Source organism: Protopterus annectens, chromosome 1.part1, assembly GCF_019279795.1.
Source record: "Protopterus annectens isolate FY-2018-M chromosome 1.part1, PAN1.0, whole genome shotgun sequence".
Lineage (NCBI taxonomy): Eukaryota > Metazoa > Chordata > Ceratodontiformes > Protopteridae > Protopterus > Protopterus annectens.
In genome coordinates this window covers 637,409,760-637,426,104 of record NC_056726.1, presented here as the reverse complement: position 1 = coordinate 637,426,104, position 16,345 = coordinate 637,409,760, and the positions used below count along the sequence as shown (strand labels likewise).

General features: G+C 41.4%; 1 protein-coding gene across 1 annotated transcript in view; it reads left to right on the top strand.

Annotated features, from left to right (window-relative positions):
• Window positions 1-16,345, top strand: part of LOC122814926 (isoaspartyl peptidase/L-asparaginase-like) — a 431,511-nt gene that overhangs the window by 261,482 nt on the left and 153,684 nt on the right. Inside the window, exon 8 of the mRNA XM_044087192.1 lies at window positions 1,265-1,375. Within this exon, the coding sequence (XP_043943127.1) occupies window positions 1,265-1,375 (111 nt within the window). The remainder of the gene's footprint in view (window positions 1-1,264; window positions 1,376-16,345) is intronic.

The window sequence follows — 16,345 nt, the reverse complement described above, 5'->3', positions numbered from 1 at the left end:
TTACATTACTGTTGTTTAGAAAATGCCACATTGATGCAAAAAAATTTATGAGTGTATCACAGTGCTATATAAAAACAAAATGTTTTATTTTTATGGCCTTTGTGACACAATTATTTGAGAATTTTGCTTTCTCAGGAATCCTTGAAAAATGAAGTTGGAAGGTTTGCCAAACAGTGTGTTACCAATTTAGTATGTAGTAAGGATTAAAAATTTGAGGACAGAAAGAGACTATGGGGCAGCAAAAATAAATGTCCCACTGTAGGTAGGTGGATAGTACAAGGTACCAATACATGAACTTTGTCTCCTGCTGTGAGCTATCACTCAGAGGAGCAAATAGCTCAAATTACCTTTGCCACATTGACAGATATGAAGGGGAGGTGTTTAGAGGAGCGGAGATGAGTTTAAGGATTACAACTCCGGTATAACAAAATAATGAACGGTGGCCAGTTTAGAAAGAAAAAGACATATCATGCACTGAGAATACTGTTGTGTGTGATTATCCCTGCTTGTTGTTTAAGTAGTCATTGAAAAGCAAGAAATAGTAAACCTGAATAAAAGAAAGCAGGGTATATGTGAAAACACATATAAAGTCAATGCATCAACAGGAGCTTAGGGGCTATGATGCAATATTTTAAAGCCAAACACTGCATTTATACCTAGAGGCAGACTAAAAACATCAAGATGCTGGACCCCATGTGGGCAGACTGCAGAACTACATTTAAAAATATAATAGAGGTCAAAAGTCGTGTTAAAAATGTAGGAAACATCAATATATGATGAAATAAACACATTTTTTTTTCTGTCTGTGAGTGTGGTCCTCCTTTAAGGGTGCTGACATGAATGAAGTCATGCATTGCACTTTGTGCTGTTGATTTGTGTTCATACTACTTAGGAGTTTGTATTCGTAGAGCTGTTTCCAGGAATGCTCCCAGCATCAAAACGTATGATTTTTCCCTAACTTGTTTTATCTTATTGTACTCAACAGAGCATTTTCTTAGTATGTGGGAGGCTGGGTAAGTTGGTTTTTAAAGTTTAGCATCTCTGCTTATTTTTGGAGACACTTTTTTTCTGGGGGGGGGGGCAGATTTTCAAATGGTGCACTGATTGTTCTGTCCAATCTGCGTTAACATTTTGGAATACTGAGTACTTTTTTAGTATATCATTTCCTGTTTATGTCTTTGCAGTAATGTTTTTACATGAATAGTCTATAAAAGTCTTAAAGTGTGTTGCTTTGTACATATATTAAACAAATGTTTTTCACTAGGAAGTGGAGGCTATGCTGATAATTTCAGTGGTGCTGTTTCAACTACTGGAATGGGGGAAGCAATTATGAAGGTGACACTTGCAAGACTAGTCTTGTTTCATATTGAACAAGGTAAAGTATACTCTGCTTCTTTATTTGTAGTATAAAGAGAAAGTAAATTCAATAAGCATTTTTTGATAAGATGATCATTTAAATATGCAGCCACATTTATTACATTGCATCATATTAGTACTGCATGCTTTTAGTAACCAGGTTTCACAAGGCATTGAATGTTCTTTGAAGATGACCCAGTGTGTTGCTAGACATAAGCATTTCTGTCCACTGCTGTTGTCATCTTGAAGGACATTGTACAACATGTGGCATTAACTGAGTAAATTAAGAAAAAAATAGCTTAATTGAAATTCTAAATACTTTGTAAACTGAAAATAGTGTTAATTTTATCAGCATACCTACGAAAATTGCATCTATTTGAACTTAATATATGGTATCTTAATTTTGTGATTACTGTTTTAGAATATAATTTGTCACCTTTTTGTGAACTAGTGCTCTTTTTAAGTATACATTTGTAAACTACAGCTTTGTTGAATTTTTGAGATTTTTTTTGTGGTCCCTTTTTTAGAAGGTCATTTGCCAGAGGTGCCTGGCACAGCATTCTTTCTTTTGAAGCAGGTGGTCATTCTGCTGTAACTTCCTCCCTGCTGTTCTGTAGTCTCTCAGACTAGTGTATGACCAGCGTCCGGTTCCCTTATCATTATTTTGGTAAGGCAAAGCTTCAGCTGTGTGAAGGGAATAATGAAAAGCATTTTTTTGCAGAAGGAATCCCTCCATGTATCCCCCTGTGCCAGGAGTTTCACCCTGACCCCAGTCCCTTGCTTTGTTATACCATCTCTAAGATTACAAGTCTGGAGGGAAAAGCAAATCCCAAATACACAGAATTACTGCCAGCATCCAAAACACTGGTGCTGATTTGTCAAGGGGAACAGCGATGATGGAGTTGGTTATTGGGGAAAAGAAATCAACAAGTTTGAACTTGTCCACTTTGCACTCATCCAGATGTAGGACAACCCATATGCCTTCTGTTGTTTTTCAGCTCTGTGAGAGAAAAACAACGTGCTGGGTAAGTTGTGTCCCTCACTACTAAATGTGAACAGTTTTGATACTTTTTGATATTTTAGTGTTCTTAATGTTGGCAAGATCCTTGTTCACACTCCATAGTTTTTCCTAGAAATTCAGAGCAGTCTACATCTTCAGTAAAATATAGGTACAGTAGTGAGAAAATATATATACAACAGAAGAACTCCAAAGAAGCTGGAAATGCATTTCTTACTATTATATAATACAAGTGGCATGCCTTTTTGTGTAGCCGTAAGCCATGATACTGTTTATAAGTAAAGCTACAACTGCTAAACATTATCTTACTCTGCCACACAGTTTTCTGTAGGAATGAATACTGGTTGGCTGACACAGACACTAAGAGAGGAGTTGCAGTAGCAAAAAACAAGGCATCAGAGGAAGTCTGCCAGCTTCTGGAAAGTGGCTCTGTAGATTACACAAAGAAGCTGCGTTAGGTTGTAAGGGGAAGGTCAGGAAGATGAAGAAGACATTCAGGATGCATCCTGCTCACCAGTCCACAGGATGTTAAAGGTAGATGAAAGGAATAATTCCAGCTGTTTTTGAATGAGGAAAACCCCACAGAAGCAAGCTGTACTGCCAGAGAGGCAGCCTATGCTGAAAGAAAAGGTGAGCCCATTCTAGAAGAAGTAACTACAACACTAAAGAAAATAAAGTTAGGAAAAGCAGCAGACTCCGATGAGATCACAGTAGATGTGATATATGTTGGGTGAAATAAGGGAGAAAGTGGATCCTGAGAGTACTCGTAGCAGTACAGAGAGAAAGGCAAATCTCAGATGACTGGAGAATAAGCATACTAGTGCCAGTGTACAAGAACAAAGGGATCATCCACAGCTGTGAGTGATACAGGAATGTCAGATTCCTGTCTCACTGCAAGAAAGTTCCGGAGAGGGTGACTGATAAACATATAAGCAGACCAGTAGAAAGAAGATGGGAGATGAGCAGTTCAGATTCAGATCAGGATGCAGCACAACCAGCCTGATGTTTGCAGTGAGACATCTAGTTGAAAGGAGCGAGAGATGAGGAAAAAGTCCCAACTGGGCATTCCGAGACTTGATCCCAAGAGAACTGACTTGGGCAGTCCTGCAGTGGTTCAGAGTCCTAGAAACATTGGCAGAATTTGTGCAGGCTAGGTACAAGGACCTAATAACTCGGGTAAAAACAGTGTTCAGTCTGAGAGAGAGGTTCCCAGTGCTGTGGGTGTTCATTAGGGTTCATTTCTAAGCTCACTGCCCACATATGGTAGTGATGGACTACACTAGCGAACAGGTCGAAGAAAGCAGATCAGCAAAATTGCTGTATACAGACGATGCACCATTACAGGCAGACTCTGAGCAAGAACTTAAGGATGTGGGAATGGAATGCAAAATTTGAAACCACGTGGGATGAAGCTGAGTACAGATAAAACAGTTATAATGTCAGCAAATGGGGGAAAATCAGAAGAAGGTGAGAATTAAGATGGGAAAATAGTGTGACACATTAACAGCTTCAAATGTCTGGGAGGGGTGGTTGACAAAAAGTGAAATCTGAATGAGGAGGTCAAAGCTAGAATCAGAGTGGATACAGCCGTGTCAGGTGTAGTGTATGACAGAAGGATGCCAAAGAAGTTTAAAAGTTAAGGTGTACAAAACAGTGTTGCAGCCAGTACTACTGTATGGTACAAAATCATGGGCAGTAAATGTAGGGCAGTTGAGGAAGCTAGAGATGATGAAGTGCCCGAGATGGGTGGCAGAATGCACACTGTGGGACAGATGAAGAATTGAAGACAATAGCATAAGCCAAAGTAGCTCCAATTGCAGAAAAGGTAAAAAAGAGCAGATTACAGTAGCTTGGGCAAATGTGCAGAAAAGCGGAATACAATCTGGTAAAGATGATTTAGGACAGACTGAAAGAAGGCAAGAGGAATTGAGGGTGTCCATCAAAGATCTGGATAGAGTATGTGAGTGTCCATCAAAGATCTGGATAGAGTATGTGAGAGAAGACCTCTGATAGTCAGGCACGGCTGTCAAAGAAGGTAAGAGAGATGGTGACAGTTGACCCAACACCCCAACCCCATGTGTAAATGGGGGGAAGGGGGTAGATGATGATTCAGTTCTAGCAAAATGTCAGTCTGAGTTTCTTTTTAAGTTACATGACAGAGAGAGTTTGTGAAAAAGGAGAAGGTGATGGATAGCAAGGCTATGAACTGATGAGCAGTCAAAGAATAACAAAGATGGGGAATGATGAGCAATTGAAGCATAACTAGTCTCTGGAATGATGAGCAGTCAAAGAATGATAATGAAACTCGGGAATGAGGAGCAAATGAAGCGTAATGAGCCGTCAGAGTGATGAGGCTAAGGACGAATTAACAGACAGGATAACCAGTCTAAGAACAGAAAATAAAAGACAGTAAAGGAAAAGAGAAGGGTTCTCCAAATGTTTTTACAGCCCTCCTTTTGGCTGTCTGTCTGCACACTTCCCTTATAAGCACCTTCCTAATGAAGAGGAAATTATATATTATGCTCAGGTAAAGTATAGTTCTGTATAAAGAGCGAGTCACTATTCAAAACCCCTGAAGGGGAAACACTTTGAGAAGCAAGTACTTGTGCAGCTTTCAGCAGTTCCACATAGAGCACTAGTTGTGTCTTAGCTGACTCTGGTTCCGTATTGCCATCATTAACTGTGTACCTTGTCACATCCTGATTTTTCAGTGGACCATTTTATCAAATTTAGCAAACATCATTCAAAGTGATGTGACCTCAAGAAATGTTATATGTTGTAAGATATGTATGGAGCTTTACTGGGGTTGTGGGCGGCATGACCACATCTTCATGCAGGGTCTCTGAGTTGCTTTTTCTTCTATTCTGATGAAATGGTCCATTAAGATACTGGGACATAAGGGTTCTCTTATTCATTTCCAGCATTTAGGGTTCTCTTATTCATTTCCAGCATTTAATGGATCTTTTTATATGAACCATTTTTGAGAGCATTGAAGGTTGGAAGGTATTGTCTCTTCCACTAGCATTCTGTTTTTTTAGGATTTGATTGTTTTCCCCGTGCAGAAGCTGACTGCATTTTAGGCAACCTTCAGTTTTTATTTTTCAGTTGACCTAAATTTTGTAATTCCAAAGTAGGAACCACACCTTCATATGGGACTGTAAGCCATTTGCTCATGTTTATAAAGATCTCTCTGTAAACATTTTCTGCTGACTCCATTCCGGGTACCGCAGCTGTTCATTCAGAGGTGGTTTATTCTGTGCCTGCATTATACAAGTGTTGGGATTTCCTCTTTTCTGTTTTCCAGTTTAGCAATGTTTTTTTTTTCCTTTTTATATTTACACATAGGGGACACACATGTCATGGTATCCCATCTTGTACTAGCACAACATGTCTTCCCCCTGTATCCCTACTTATGGCCCTCATTTCTTTTCTGCCACTCAGAGTTCATAGGTAGGAACTAGGCTATTGGCCCTAGGGCCTATATAGGCCTAGTCAAAAAGGTACCGTGGCTTTTGCCACCCAAGAAAATTATTTCCCTGTGCCCCTGTCGAGCAGAGCCACAGAAGTGATCCCCGGGGTGAATTTCCCATCTCCCATCCAATCATCAAGATTTTTCTTGAAGAGTGCTAATGAGGAGCTTTGTTTGATATAGATAGATAGTCTGTTCCAGAGTATGGGAAGTCTCTAGGACAGGAATCTATCTCTCCAGCATGTTATGTTTATTGTGGTGACAAGGTTTAGGTCCCTAGAGCTTGTAGCTCGGAGGGATTGAGATTTCTTTAAGTGGAGCATGTCCAACAGCTCTGGGTTTGACATAGCTTTGCATGTTAGGCAGAGATCACCTCTGAGTAGGCGATATGTGACGGAGTAAAGCTGGAGGTTTTTGAGACGGTCTGCGTAGGGCATCTGTTCCTCTTTGTGAGGTATTTCTGCGGCCTTTCCAGTTGTTGTAGATGTCTTGTGAGGTACATCCTAAAAGGGGCGTTGTACTCAATAATGTGTCTTATGAGTGGCGAGTAGATCTAATGGCCTCTTTTTTACCTGGATGAGAAACCTTTTGTGATGATGTGCCATGTAGAAGGATTTCCTGACTAATGTGGCGATGTGATTATCAAAGGAGAGACTGCTGTCCACCTGTGTCACAAGGTCTCTTATCACACTTTCGGTGTTAAGTAGACTACCGCCTATGTGGTAGTTCATGGGTACAGAGTTTACCAAAGGGGATGACCATGCATTTTTTGGCATTGAGCTTGAGGCCATGGCTTTGACACCAGGCATTTCTCTCAGCGAGGCCCTTTTGCAGGATGTCCACATCGTTAGGAGTTTCGATTATGGCTCCTAGTTTGATTATGGCTCCTAGTTTGCAGTCATCTGCGAACTTTGTTAGTCAAAGACCTTCTGTGTTGGCCTGTACTTCAAAGAAGTAGATACCAAACAGGAGAGGACCCAGGATTGAACCCTGTGGTACTCCACTTGTCACTGGTCTGAAGTCAGATTTGGAGTCTGCTACTTTCACAGTGTGGGTTCTGTCAGTGAGCCAATTGGCAACCCATCTTGTGACATAGGGATTTATACCTAGTTTAGTGAGCTTATCTAGAATTCCAGAGTGGGGGATGGTGTCGAAAGCCAAGGCGAGATCTAGATAGGCTGTGTGAAACACCTTACCTATGTCTATGGCTTTGGTGACTGCTTCAAAGAAGTCTTTCAAGTTTAGGAGACATGATCTGCCTTTTACAAACCCGAACTGGGTTGGACCCAGAGTTTGCATATTACCAATGTCTGTTTATAAGTTCCATGATGATATGTTCCATGACCTTGCAGACCAGGCTCATCGGGCTAATGGTACAGTAGTTCCCGGGGTCCGTGGTGACTCTCCCTTTGTGGAGTGGGATAACAGTCACTGTGCACCAGTCAGTAGGCACAAAGCCTGAGGTGAGGCTATGATTGAACATGGTACTTAGGTGGAGTGCCAGTTCATTCTGTAGTTTGTGTAGAACGCAGCCTGGGATGTTGTCAGGTCCCATAGATGCTGTGTTCTTGGCTTTGAAGAGTGTGTTTTTTACCTGTGCAGCCTTGATTACAGCAACTTTGCATTCTTCCGGTATAGAGAGGAGCCCTTTAGGGGGTGAGAGGGGAGTAAAGTTAGCACTGAACCTATCTGCCAGGATGTTGGCAATATCTGTTGGTTCTGTATATTTAGTGCCATTGTGCTGTAACTCAGAGCCAATCTGAGTGTTGCCATTGAGATTTTTGACATAGCTATAGAATGCTTTGTTGTTGTCCATAGAATCAGTGGCAATTTTTGTTTTCATAACTAGCTTTGGAGGATTTTAGGAGGGATCTCCGCTTCTTACTGAGGTTGACCAGGGAGTTCCTCCAATCATGGGATTTTACTCTTTTTTGCAACAGTTTCTTTTTCCTGTTGTAGAGTTTGTTTATGGTAGAGGGCCACCAGATTGGCTTCCTTTTTTTGGAGATTAACATCTTGGTTCTGTTAGGGATAAGCACGATCCATGCACTCGTGTAAGTGCTTATAAAGTGCATTTGTGTGGGATTCAGCAGTCGTAACTCTATTGTCCATCTGTATGGGTTCGTGAAGTTTGCCACTTCTGTCTTAAGCGTGAAGTTGGCTTTGGAGAAATACTTTACGGTGGTTTCCCTAATAGAGGGTGGGGGCGGGATGTGGATGTCTAGGGTGATTAGCTTGTGGTCGGATCTAACCAACGAGGAAGTGACCTCTGGTGTGGAATGCCAGTCTCCCATGTTGGTAACGACCAGGTCTAGGATATTGCTGCCCCTCGTAGGGGTGTGGATAAGTTGATCCAAGGCGTTGGAATTTATGAATTCCAGAAAACGTTGAGCAAAAGAGTTGGTACATGAGTAGTTTCCCCAGTTAATGGTGGGGTAGTTGAAATCTCCCATTATTAGGGTGTTGGGTTGTACCCTAATATTTTCCAATACATCAAGAAATGAGGAGTGAGAATCTTGGGGCATGGTGGGAGATCTGTAGCAAGCTACAATTTGGATTGCGGTCTTGCCCAGAGTTAGTTGCACTTGGATAATCTCAGATGCATTATGCTGAGCAACTAGCCTGGAGGTGTGGATATCTTTAATGAATATGGACACGCCTCTGTCTTTCGTGTTTCAATCCAGCTTAGGTGGCCGAAAGGTGTGGTATGAATTATAGCCTGGTAATGCAAGGGGTGCTCTCTGGAGCCTTGAACCAGGACCCTGTCACTGCACAGATGTCGTTGTTCTAAATTTTAAGGAGTGCCTCGAGTAAGTGCATTTTGAGGTTTAGACTTCTAGCATTGAGTAGCATTACCCTGAGATTTTGCTTGCTTGTACCTGTTTCCAGTGGTGAATTTGTCATTTGAACCTTGCCTAAAAAAGGCACTATAGGGGTGGCTAGAGCCTTAGCCAGTATTCGGAATCCCAAGGGTGACAGGTGTAGGCCAACTCTGGCAAAGCATCATGGTCTGTCGATCATGTCATCCCAGGCAGACAGATACTGGATCCCCTTAGAATGACACCAGATGCTTAGCCAATTGTTGAAGTCAATCATTTTGTCCTTGTACTGTGGTATCATTCTGGGTGATGGTAGGATTCTACTCAGGGCTAGTGTCATACCTGCCTGGGCTACAAGATCAGAGAGCTCCTCCATGTCTCTTTTCATGTAGTCCAGGGAGGTACGTCTCAGGTCATTCACACCAACATGGACAATGACAGAGTCATATTTGTACTTATTATTGTGGAGTGACCTGAGCACGTCAGTTATGTGGCAGATCCTGGCACCTGACAGACAGCTGACAACTTTCTCCTTGTTTAGCCTGGTGAGTGGAACATCAGTGCGTCTGACTATAGAGTCACCTATGACTAGAGTGTTGGGTACGTTGTTGTGCCTTATGTCTGTGGTTGAGTGGCACATTGAGTGTGTGGGCTATGTGTCATCTGGGTTGTGTTGGAGAATGGAGGTTGCTTGTGTTTATGCCTTGGTGGTCTCTGTTGCTTGGGCAGATTTTTATTGAGAGCCTCCGTGAATGTAGGTGTGTGTTTTGTGTTTCTGTGTGTGTGTTTTGGTGGTGTAGGTTTTGAGAGACTATGTGATGAGTGTGGTGTGGTGCAAGTGTTTACCTTCTCCTCTTGACTGTCTAGTCCAGTCTTGGGTGAAGAGAGCTTTGCTTCCAGTTTGCTGTATAAGTGCATCTCTCACAAGTTGTGGTGTTTGGTAGTAGGAGGAGAGGCTTGTCTGTGTACATGAGGCAATTGCTGCATTGCCCCAAGATGCCCACATTCATCAGGTAAACAGGATAAAACACCAGGAGCTGACCCTTAGACATTCCTGGATAGGTGCTTATTTATTAAGTACTAAAAACTGATTTTAGATTATTTCTGATTTCAGTTTATATATTTATTATGAGCTAGTTCCTTTTTTATGGTGACAACAGAAGCTGAAGCTTTCTGGTGCTCCTTTGGTTTCCAAATAACTACCCAGAGCCTGCATTAGCCATTTTCTTATGCTTGGGTGGGGAGCACGATGTCTTATAGTGGTCCTGATGCCAATATTTCAGACTGGTCACTTGTAGACAAAGAAGAGAAAACTTAAACTATTTGAAGGCAGTGGCATTAGGAGATGGCCAGTATAAAATACAGCAGGGGGGTATTCCTCATATAACCCCAAGCTAGGTCCAGAGCAGCATGATGATGTAACGGGAGTTGAAATCCAGACATTTGTCACATCTTCTGCCTCCTATTAACTCTTTAAATGAGACACCTTGCAGTCCTTTTGTACTACTAGTAAGGAGCCAAGCTTGCACAAATTCATTCTGTGCCTCCGGGAGGTGCACACTCTGCAACCATCTAAAAGTTGGATCCAGGAGTGTCTACACCACTTCTATCATAGCTGACTGTCTTGATCATGCCTGCAGCTCCCTTGAGCTTCCCCCAACCCTTTGCTTATGTTTTGTGATTGCAGTCGAGACCATAGTCTTCACCCCAGAACTTCCCTTATCAAGTCCAGTACCCATCTCTGTCCAGGGACAAGGAGGCTCCTCTGGATCTTCTAATGCCTGCCAACCTCGCGTAACAGCATCACAGGTCAGACATATGCCAGCTGTTTGATATGTGGTAGAATCAGTCATTATGGTTAAAGTAGAATATCCATAGAGAATACAGGGTGATGTCAGCTGTTTCCCTGGATGCTAGGAAGCTGTCACCTGACTCACAGTATTCCTTCATCATGTACACTAAACACCGAAAGTGTGATAAGAGACTTAGGGACACAGGTGGACAGTGGTCTCACCTTCGATAACCACATCTCCACAACAGTCAGGAAATCCTTCTATGTTGCACACCTCATCACTAAGGGCTTTTCATCCAGAAAAAAGGAGGTCATTGTCCGACTGTACTCATCCCTCATTAGACCCATTATAGAATACAATGCCCTGTTTGGTATGTACCTTTCAAGATATCTGCAACAACTAGAAAGTCTGCAGAAATACCTCACTAAAAGAATCACAGGCCTAAAGCAGATGCCCTATGCTGACCATCTGAAAAAAACCTCCAAAGCTGCATATTGTCTACTCATAGGCTATCTCTGCTTAACATACAAGGCCATGTCAAACCCAGAGCTGTTGGACATGCTACACTTAAAGAAATCCCAATCCCTCAGAGCCCACATGCTCCAGAGATCTAAACCTTGTCATCACAATGAACAAAACATGCTGGAGGGATAGGTTCCTGACCCAGAGACTCCCCAGACTTTGGAATAGACTGCACATACATGTCAAGCAGAGCGCCTCTTTGGCCCTCTTCAAAAGGAACCTTGACAATTGGATGGGAGATAGGAAATTCACCCCAGGGATCACGTCAGTCACCCTGCTAAACAGGAGTCCAGAGAAGTAAATATTGTGGGAAAAAATAGCCAGGGAATTGTTATGGCTAGGCTTGTGTAGGCCCTAGTGCCGAAGGCCTAGTACCAGCCTATGAACCTATGTGACTTAAACTACGTATGCATTTTGTGAAGTTAAATTCACCATCCCCTCGGTATCATGGTTAGGAGATGCAGAGGAACATTAGGCCCTAATCACTGGGCCAGACAAGAACATTAAGACTTCCCTTTTTCTTTTTCTGCTTATCTGGCTGATCTTCCTTGCTTTATATTTCAAACTTCTAACATCAGAAATGGTTCTTGATGGATGGTATGGGTGGACTTTCCATCATTCATTTGCCATCTTCTTCTAGAAGTTGCTTGTGAACAGCTGCACTTGCACACCCATGACAAAGCAGTCTTGCACATCACCAGGGATGCCTCAGCTTGTCCTGCATACCAACCTCTATCCACTTGCTTCGTTCATCTTGATCCTAACTGTCATGTATAAAAAGCATCTGTGCTTACATTCTTTTTGATTTTGGCATGCTAGTAGTTTTAAGTGATTCACAGACTTTAATCACATTAGGCTTTATTTGCAAGTGAGCTGTGCAAGCTGGTATGAATTTGCATAGTTAGCACTAAAATGGCATCACATTTTCTAACTCTCACAGATTTGGAATGCTATTTGGAAGAGCAGACAGCAGTCCAGTGTAGGTTTGCTGTACTTCCTGTATTGATAGCAACTCTGAGGAAAGGTACACACTGCAAAGTTGACTTTGTCTACCTTCACAAACATATGCTATGCACAGTTATAGATGTATTCCATTCATATGAGCGTTGTGGCTGGGGGGTGGGTGCAGCCCTGTCTGGTCTGGTGCGGATCTGGAGACCCACGGGTTCAAGACAAATGAAGTACAACTACTCAGATGGAATGTTATGGTGAGTACATATCTTATTTTTATCTAACAAAAAAAGAAAGAAAGGATTGTGTTTTTTTTCTAGTGTTTTGTCCAGCCCGTTTGAGTTAGAGGGCGTTTTTCCATTTGATCCCCCATTTTAAAAATATTATTGTGGTGTGTGTGTTTACTAGTATTTTTTAACCTGCAAGCTAGCTCATTTTAGTTAGAGAACGGCTTAGCCTGTTTGAGTTAGAGGGCCTATTCCCTTTATTTTTTCCCTATTTAAATTCACCCCGGGGATCACTTCGGTGGCTCTGCTGCACAGGGGCACATGAAAATAACTTTCTTAGATGGCGTAAGCCAGAGAATCTTGTTGGCTAGGCTTACTTAGGCACTTGGTCTGATAGTCTAGTACCTACCTATGAATCTATAATCGTATCAAAATGTGTGCTTGCATGTGTCATATGTTCATGTATTGTACCAGTCACAAGATGGCCCATGATATTAGGAAAACCTGGCCCAGTACATGCACATCATGTCATGTCTTAATGAGATGGTATGCATTGTCTAAAGTTTATGTTGGTCCATAGTGTTTGATACAGCATTATTATGTCTATGCCTATGATCTCCCTATACTGTAACACTGTATAGGTGAGTTACCTGTGTTTCATTGTATGACCCTGTCAGTGTCACCACCTTGGATAGCTTCTCTCCTGTATACGTACCTGTAGTTCCTAACATAGCTGATGGATTCTGCAGGGAGTCCAGATTCGCTACCTTATGACAGGTACCCTATTGTATGATATATCTATAGCTGTTACTTTCAGTCTGAACAGTAGGCAGAACGCAGCCTTCACTGTTGTGTACACGTGTCTGGAGGTTAGTTTAGACATTTTCAACTCTGATGAAAATGATGTCCTGCTACAGGCACTTGAGACCTATGGGTGGCACCTTGTGAGGAAATTTTGGACCATGTGTGGCACAAGCAGTGGTCCACAACTTTAGTCGTGTGAGTGAGCAGAATCCCATACTACAGGAATGCTGTAAATGTGTTACTGATGTGTGATGTCATGCCAAGGCAAAGATCTGTGTTCAGTAGCAGCTGACAGGTCAGCCTTGGAGAGTATACATAAGCAGCATCCTGACAGAGCTGGAGAAGTTTCCGGTATTGTTGCAGGGGGAAACAAAGTACTGGAATCATCCCTAGCAGAGTGGACATGAGACGAGAATGGAACAACCCCCATAAATCTCCTTGAATGATGCATCAGGTTAGCAACAGTTAAAGCAGAATACTGAACAGACAGCTCAACACACCATACAATGGCTGTGTTCATAGAATCATAGATATTCAAAATCCATTGAGTCTTATGACCATTCATGCCTTGATAGTAAACCAACCTCAGGGTGAACCTCCTTTCTCAAGAAGGGTTATTTGACTTAAACCCAGAGTACATTTGTGGATATCTTTTCAGTCATCTGGGTTAGGTTTGAAGAAATATAGTGAGTCAAGTTGCAGTGCATAACATGTAGGGGAAGTTTATTCCGGATGTTTGGGAGGCACTGAGTTATAAACCTGTCCATTTCCCATGTTTTATCTGTGGCAAAGATTTAAATCCCTGGTTATAGTATTGGTGGAGATAATCGACTTGCAGAGATACTGAAGGTCCAGAACAATCAAATCTCTAATGTCAAGAAAAGAGAGAGATCTCCCCTAGAAAGTGTATAAAACACCAAGTATAAAGGGATAGAGTTGGAGCCTCTGTTTGTAGTTAAGAGAATTTTAGGCTTGTGATCTTTTTGGTTAAGAAGCTTTGGGGAAATTCTAATTGTGTGATATATGTTTTGTGCGATACATCTGAATGGTCGCATCGTACTCTATAACTAGCCTGATCAGCACCTAGTATAAAAGAAGGATTACCTTTTTAGGCCTTGATGATATTCCTTTGGTAATTAGCAGAGCCAAATAAAATTATGTCCTAGCAACTGTTGCCACATGATGGCCTAAAGAGGTAAAGCTATCAACCCAAATAGTTAGATCTCTGATGCATGCAAGTCCTTTCTTGATTTTGGAATTTAGCAGTATTAAGGGTGGCAAGAACTTTAATGTTTACTTAAATGTGTATTAGGCTTGGCATCATATGGTTCCCATGATTGTTTGCCTAGTACTATTCCTATGTTCCTATGCCCAGGAACATATTACCTCCAGATATATCCCAAATGGACTCCAACTTAATTACCAAGTAAGCCTTTGTTACAGAACATTGTTTGACTTGTAATTACCACATGTAATAATCATAAGTGTTTGAAATTATCTCCCTTATTTTGAGTGACATGCTAAACTTTAATAAACTGGAACACCTATACCTCCAATGTTGGATATGCTCAAACATTTCTAGACTTAACAAAAAATTTCTTGATCAAATGCAAATAAACCTACTAGAAGGCGTGACATGCTTGAACTGATTCTTACATAAATGTCTGTCTTTTGCATTTGTCTGGGGTCCCCTCCCCAGTGAAGTCTGACAGTAAACCTGCAAATTTCTCATTTAAACACCCAAAAGCTCCTACAGCAAACCCCACTGAATTTAAGGAGTACAAACATGCCAAATTCAACTTACTCTATGAAACTATCAAAATTCACTTATAACTGCACCTTCCTAGACCTTAATACAGCATCAAGCTTCACTAAGGAATTCCACACCCATTTAGAAAGATGCATAAAGAAAACAATTAGAGACAGCAGTCACTACCAGAGCAAAGTATCATGGAAACTTTCAAATCAATCCACTCAGGAGGCTCACCACATCGCCATAAACAAATTACACAAAAAAGCAAGAAACTCCTTAAATTGTTTAGTAGATTCAAAATCCCTCTTTCTCAAGGATAATATCAAAAACCTTACAAAAAGTACACTGTGACGCCCATGCACTGGCCCAGCAATCAAAGAGCCTCAGTCCTCACCACTAACACCAGTGAGGGGTGTCCACATTGGGGAGGATAACAAATACACACACAGTAAAGTACACTTTCCTTTAAGAGCACACAGAGATCACAGTCAGTCTGGGGCTAGAATCTCCTTTTCTCTCCAGATCACCAGTAAAGACTCCCCACTGGCACAATTATAGGATCCATCTCTTAGCCTAGTGGGCAAGCTAAAACCTCCAGCACCCTCTCTGTCCAGCCAGTGCTTCATGTCCCTGCCCAAGTAGCTGACACACACACACTGAGATATGAGTTATATACAAACACACAGACACTCCTGGGGAAGGCTGGCACAGATTCTCCAGCTGTGCCCCCTTTCTAGCCAGGCTAAAAGGTAGTACCAGCTGCCACCAACCACTAATATCAGCTACTAAAACGGCCCTTAACAAAGGGTGTCCAATTATTACTGTGCAATATTATTAGAAAAATGGTAAGTGCAACTGAACAGTCAAGGATTATTTGGAGTGGCTCTGTACAGTATCACTATGTATATGCAATGTACTCTAGATCTTAAATTATCTCTATACCAAACAGCCACAGTTGAAAGGTTTAAAAATATTAAATAATAAATAATAAAAACACAAGACAATACTTCTTACTACACGGTGCTAGTCAAGAGTTCAGAGATCACAGAGAAATACTTAAAATAATACAGTAGAAAAGTTCTGGTATAAATACAGAAAATAATAATCTAATCTTCGTATTTCCTAGCTATATCTAAGAGAAAACACAGTTCTGAAATAAGCTTACATATAGAGCAAGACAGTGCTGGTGATGCTGGATGTTCTCAAGACAAATGCTAAATGCTCTGAGTCTCTCTGTCCTTAAATTGATAACAAGGTACCACTGACTTATTTCAGATTACATCATTATTTTCTGTTTCCCAGGCTAATAGAAGCTCAGAGTATAACAGCTGTTTTGATCTTGCAGATGGTCAGGAAGCCAGACTAATAAAATACTTTATACATGCAAATTCTAGCAATTAGCTCTGGTCTCAAAACAGTAGCCAGAATTCCTTCATCCAGACATCTCGACTCCAAGCCCTGAGATCAAAGACAGTAATGAAATGCTTGCCTTATCAGTTTTCTTACAGCAGAGTGCACTGTTACATTTTTTGCAGTTCAACATCCAATACAGTCATTTCACATTTAAGAGAACAAGCCTGTGGCTTATATTAATATTTACAAATTACAGAATTATCTACAAATTATATCTAGC